The following is a 5777-nucleotide window of genomic DNA, read 5'->3' as shown; positions in this document are numbered from 1 at the left end:
TATACAGTATTTTCATTTTACAGTACGTAGTTTGGAACGATATCGGAAGTGGGGGTGCTGGCAGTGGCTTGCTATTAGGACTACACAATTTATTTGAAAATATCTTGGGTCCGATCGTCCACACCAGTTGGGCCCAATCGTCTATCACCCGAAGTTTTCATTACGATTATCAAGAACGTACACGATCTATGCCCTGGGCTAGGCTTAGCTTGCTGTCGTCACTCTGCTACGTATACTATACTACAATCGCATAACAAAGAAAGCGACCCACGTGGTGCATTCTTAAATATTACACACATTATTTAATTGTATTAGAGGATAACACGATATCATTGAATGAATGATCCAACTAGGCCTACCCTTGCATCGCAGTAATACTGAACTAGGCCTAGCTTAGGCCTCATGTTTTTGTGGAAAGCTAGATAGTCGTTATGTACCCGACAGTTGGCTGCCTTTATATTTTCACCTGTTTTCAGTTTGCATTCAAAGGGTACATTGCTGCACAGCCAACTGTCGGGGATATAGTACCTTCATATGACTACTCATACGTATACAACAGAAAAAAACGTCGAATGGACTAAGTGAAAAATGGAGATCTTAAATGAAGAAACAATGTATTTCAGCAAGTATTAAAACATTTTAGTTTTATTTTAGGCCTTCTTTAAAATACCTATGCCTACAGCAAATGATTTTTTTTGCCGTAAAACCAAAATAGTTTCATCCATACCGACATTCCGGTCGGTTAGTGTGAGCCCTGACTGAACTCTGCAGAAACTTCACATCGATCTTCGCATCGCGATGTAAAACAAAATGTCGGAAAACTTTTCTTTGACGCATGCGCACTTGCATAAATGTCTACACACACATACACACTACACACAATAAAAAACATAGGAAATAGCAAGAGTGATTACAATAGTTCCTATTGCATTACATGCATAGGAACTAAAAAAACTGATGTCGCAAATCACTAAAATTAAATATATTGATAAATAGTTTAAAAATAAGGAGGTGTGTCACTTGAAAATCAGTTAATATAACAAATTTAGTGTACTGCCTACAAGCAAAAAAATAATCAACTTGATCACATTCCTCTAAGAATATATTTTTATATTAAAGTCTATCGTGTCGCAACAATTGATGAAACATACGTTACCAGGCCATGAAGTTGGACATTTCATTATGCATACTCAATTAAAAATGAGTTATTCATCATTAATATAAATCAAGTCACTAAGTTTTGAATTTTTTACCTGAAATAAAGTTTTAAATACACAATAGTTTCCTTGGGGGTCTGCTGATTATTAAACATGTGATTAGATCGTAACGTATGTTTCATAATATTGTATCGTATATTACAATTTTTACATCCCTATGTTCTTTTGGCCTAGTATATTATTTTGAGATAATTAGCCATTGTAAGTATGCACGAAATATTCCTTATACATACACAGATTACATGTTATCACAAATATTATGTGATTAAGATTCTTTAATAGAGACACACTATATTTACCACGTACGACCTAATGGTAACGTAGGTTTCAACTCTCCAAACGAAGACTAGGTTACTTGGCTTGTCTTGAATATAATTTAATGTCTTAGGGTTTAATTTATATAGCAAAAACTTTTTTTTTTTTTGTTTCTTTTTTTCATAGTATATAACAGTAAATCACCATGGGTAAAACAAGGGCTGAGATCCAAGCCGCCTATAGAGAACGAAAGAAGCAAAAAATGGGAGAAAAGGCATTTCTAAAGAAGAAAGAAGATTAACGTCAGAGTTCGAAAACACAGAGCAGTAATTAAGACTTTGAAGGAGCAGAATATGGAAAATAACCAAATAGTACGACCTGATCTTGGTGATACTGAGAGTGATTCAGCCATATCAGAGATATCGTCGCCAGGTACGACTGCCGGACAAAGTCGCCCGCATAGCCCTCTTCGTGTTAAGTTTCAATTTAGAAGGCGGGTTTCAACTAGGAAAAGAACAAATCGGGCCTTAAGCAGGGCACATAGGCGAATTGAGGAACTGGAACGTAAGTTACAATCTGCCGCAAAACAAAATAAAAAAATAAGCAAGCGTTATGAAAGAGCAGTAAGCACAATGCCGAAAACACCTTCAGAAAAATCTTCCAAAGATGCCATGGATAACAGCGAAACTCCTAGATCAAAGGCAACCTCACAACTAAAGAATGTGGTTCTCACATCACGTTCTAGAAATGCAATTAAAAAGCACATGACATTCTCAAATGCCATCATTGGTGAAATTCATGAAGCTTCAAAGGCAAATAAAACAACAAATGAAAAGAATGCACTGAGTCAGATTACAGTATCTCTGGTAAAATACTGATAAAGTATAGAATGATTCGGTACTGGTAGAAAAACAGGGTTGGAACGTCACAAGCTTGCACGTGTACAAAACAAAAACATAACACACTGCATATAACACAAAGAAAATTTGATTATCGTACCGTATGCTTCATGATGATGTTGTCAAGTTTCTTTCCCGTGATGACAATTCAAGAATGTTGCCAGGAAAAAAAGGATGCAAAAAAATGCCAGCCAGGAAATGTGAACACCCAGGTTAGAGTGTTAAATGAATACTTAAATAACTTGTACCACAAGTACAAGTCAGAAAATATTGAAAATCAGTATGTTTCATTTATGGCTTTCCAACGCATTCGCCGTAGTCAACCTCATATCAAATTAGTTCAATACTCATCTAGAAGCACTAGCTTATGCCAAAGGCACCAAAACATGGCGTTGAAGTTAAAAGCCATCAAAGCATTTGGTGTGGTAAGCAACACAAATCCAGATGAATTCATCAATAGCAATGATGATGCTGAAATCCATAAAATGATGGATAGTCATAAAAATGGGCCTAAGAAAAATGAATCAATTCACTTTGAAGAATGGGGTGGTGCCAGACCTCAAACGCGTCCATTACTGGACAGCCCAACTGCACAGTATCGAAATAAAACCATTTATTCTGTGGTTAGTGAACACTATCAGATGTTCGGGGTCTGGGCAACATGGAACTATTTTGAAGCTGGCCATGGTAAAGGGCCGTGTGATGGCATCGGTGGGACCGTAAAACGGCTGGCAGATGATGCCGTAAAAAGAGGGGCCACGGTAATTCAGGATTCATATGACTTCTACACATGGTCGTCGCAAGAACATGAAACTGGTAACATTACTTATTGCTGGATTAGTAAAGATGACTGTGCACTAAACGTCTAGGAAATTAATGACAATTGGGCCTCAGTTAAAACCAGGTACTATGAATCTGCACGCAGTTATTGGAATTGGTGACAATAAAGTTATGATTCGTAATCTATCTTGTTATTGCGATAAGTGTAGGGCTGTAATAGCCAACCAACAAGCAATGTCAATGTGTGATGGATGGGTGTAAAATGGATGTAAAATAGTTTTACACTCACCTGAAACCAACATTCGGGAGCCTACATACAACCCAGATGACTGGGTTGCAGCTGTCTACAAGGGTGACTGGTACATAGGGAAAGTCATTGAGCAGGACGACGAGGATGTGTTTATAAGCTTTATAATGGCAGGTTCTAATATTCAGAGGAACACATTCAAATGGCCTTCCAATAAAGATGATAATGGGTTTCGCATGAAAATATTCTGTGTAAAATCCAAGAGCCAAAGCGACTATCACAACAGCTATTTGGAATAGCCAATGACCAGGCTGTCAGTATTACAGAGAGTTATGCGTTATTAACCGCAAACTCCTGTTAAACTGGATCTGGTGTTTATTTTAAAAAGTGTAATTTCGCTGTTGATTGTTTTTTTGTTCTCTTTATGAAAACCGGATTAATAGTTATGTGCGTTTGACTACGTTTTAACAGTTGTTAAGATTGATTGATAATATTCTGACTTTAAATAGTATAAATAACTAAATTCTAAGCTTTTCTGATATAGACAATGATCACAAAATGTGCTGACAAATTATGATGAAAACCAAGAAACATACGTTACCCTATTCCTTATAGAAAAGCAATGGGTTATTATTGCAAAGTGGGGAGGGGGGAGGGGGAATAGTGGCATAGACACTGTTATTATGCAGTACAGTTTTTAATATCTATTGAATGCAATAGAAAACAGGTCATTTTTGCCACGTAGTTTGGTTAACTACAATAATAATTAACTATAGTAAATATATTAGATTACACTTTCTTTCTGCATATGGGATAAAATGCAGATGGTTCTACATGGATTTAAGGCTATACTTAAAATAAATAAATAATTATATAACTGGCTTAAAATTATATGAAAAGGAGGTCCAATGAACACAGCTGGTAAATTTTGAATATTAACAATGTTAAAACATGCGTTACCATTTTTAAATGTCTATTTTTCCATATTCTTTCGGAAGTTAAAAAAAACATGAACCTGGTTAATGTGAAGTAAATTTTCAATAGTTAAATATGAGGTTATATGGTAATTGCATTCCCAAAAGTATGTTGGTGGTGTGTATATGCGTATTGCTTAAATCCTGGATGTGTTTCTATACTAGGATTCTTTTTATTCGGGTTTGTTTAATATTGGTGCCATATACTAGATTTTTTTGAAGACAACAGTGTTTTTGACAGTTTTAAAAAATTTTAGCACTTCACAATTTTGAAATATTTTAAATTTCATGAGTGCTTTTGCTTGAGTTATTATTGTAACATACGTTACACTTCTTTGTAACATTCGTTACCAGTTTTTACACTGCTACAGTTTTTTTTTGGAATGTTTAACTAAGAACCTTTTGATTACAGGTTCAAAATACATAAAAGTTATAATCTTGTAGTTCGTAACTAAACAGTTTAAAATATATATCATTGGAATAATATAAAAAGTTGTATGTGATTTTTATGCGCTTACCTTTAAATTTACCATCACAAAAATATAAAATTACGCGAAAGAAACAAAAGATTGTGATTATAAGATAACGGTCTCCACACTATTGTACATATCAACAGTGAAATAATATTGGCAATGTGAATTAATTACATGAAAATAAAAGAATGTTATTTTAAAAACGCATCGTAACATAGGTTTCATTAATAAATTGTAACTGTTTCTTAATGTTGGTGACAAAAATAAAAGTTGACAAGATTACATGTTCTTTTTTTTCTGAATCTTTGTCCAAATTTTCATAATTAATTTTTTGAGTTATTAAGACAATTTTGATTTGATTTTTTTTTTCTCAAAATTTTTGAAAAGTGAATTGGCAGTTTTTAGTGGTTTTGACCCTATATACATATATATATACACGCATACATACGCGTATACACATACACACATACATATATGTCTATATATGTCTATATATATATATATATATATATATATATATATATATATACACACACACATGTATATATATATATAGACCAGGCTATAATTGAGATAGGTGCCACTTGGAGAGGTAGAAATTCTCATATGGTTTTTCTAGATCAGTTTTTCATGGGGAATCAGAATATGTGAGGTAAAAGAGGCATAACCTGAGAACTTTCGTGTGAGGGCGCTTTTTTCAAAATGGCCGCCAAAATCCAGTAAACTACATACTGTATATATGGGTAAAATAAGCACAGAAGAGGTAGGTTTGACCATCTTTTGAATATGTAATGATAGGAGTAAAGTATAACTAGCTATAGTTATTAATGTGAAGATTTCGAGAGGCAATTGAGGGCGCTTTTTAAAATGGCCACCAAAATTAAAGAACAATTTAACAGCAGCTTCAATACCCTAGATAAATTTGTTTAATT

General features: G+C 34.2%; 2 protein-coding genes across 2 annotated transcripts in view; one reads left to right on the top strand and one right to left on the bottom strand.

Annotated features, from left to right (window-relative positions):
- LOC117109903 overlaps positions 1–5117 on the top strand; it is an 18334-nt gene extending 13217 nt beyond the window's left edge. The window contains exon 2 of the mRNA XM_033252370.1: positions 1659–5117. Within this exon, the coding sequence (XP_033108261.1) occupies positions 2482–3240 (759 nt within the window). The 5' untranslated portion in view covers positions 1659–2481 and the 3' untranslated portion in view covers positions 3241–5117. The remainder of the gene's footprint in view (positions 1–1658) is intronic.
- Positions 1–5777, bottom strand: part of LOC117109904 (interleukin-1 receptor-associated kinase 4-like) — a 27833-nt gene that overhangs the window by 3601 nt on the left and 18455 nt on the right. The gene's annotated exons all lie outside the window — the stretch shown is intronic.

This window comes from Anneissia japonica, unplaced genomic scaffold (assembly GCF_011630105.1).
Source record: "Anneissia japonica isolate Jap-2015-1 unplaced genomic scaffold, ASM1163010v1 scaffold585_len4108843_cov191, whole genome shotgun sequence".
In the NCBI taxonomy this organism is placed as follows: Eukaryota; Metazoa; Echinodermata; class Crinoidea; order Comatulida; family Comatulidae; genus Anneissia; species Anneissia japonica.
This window is presented reverse-complemented; position numbering and strand designations above follow the sequence as displayed.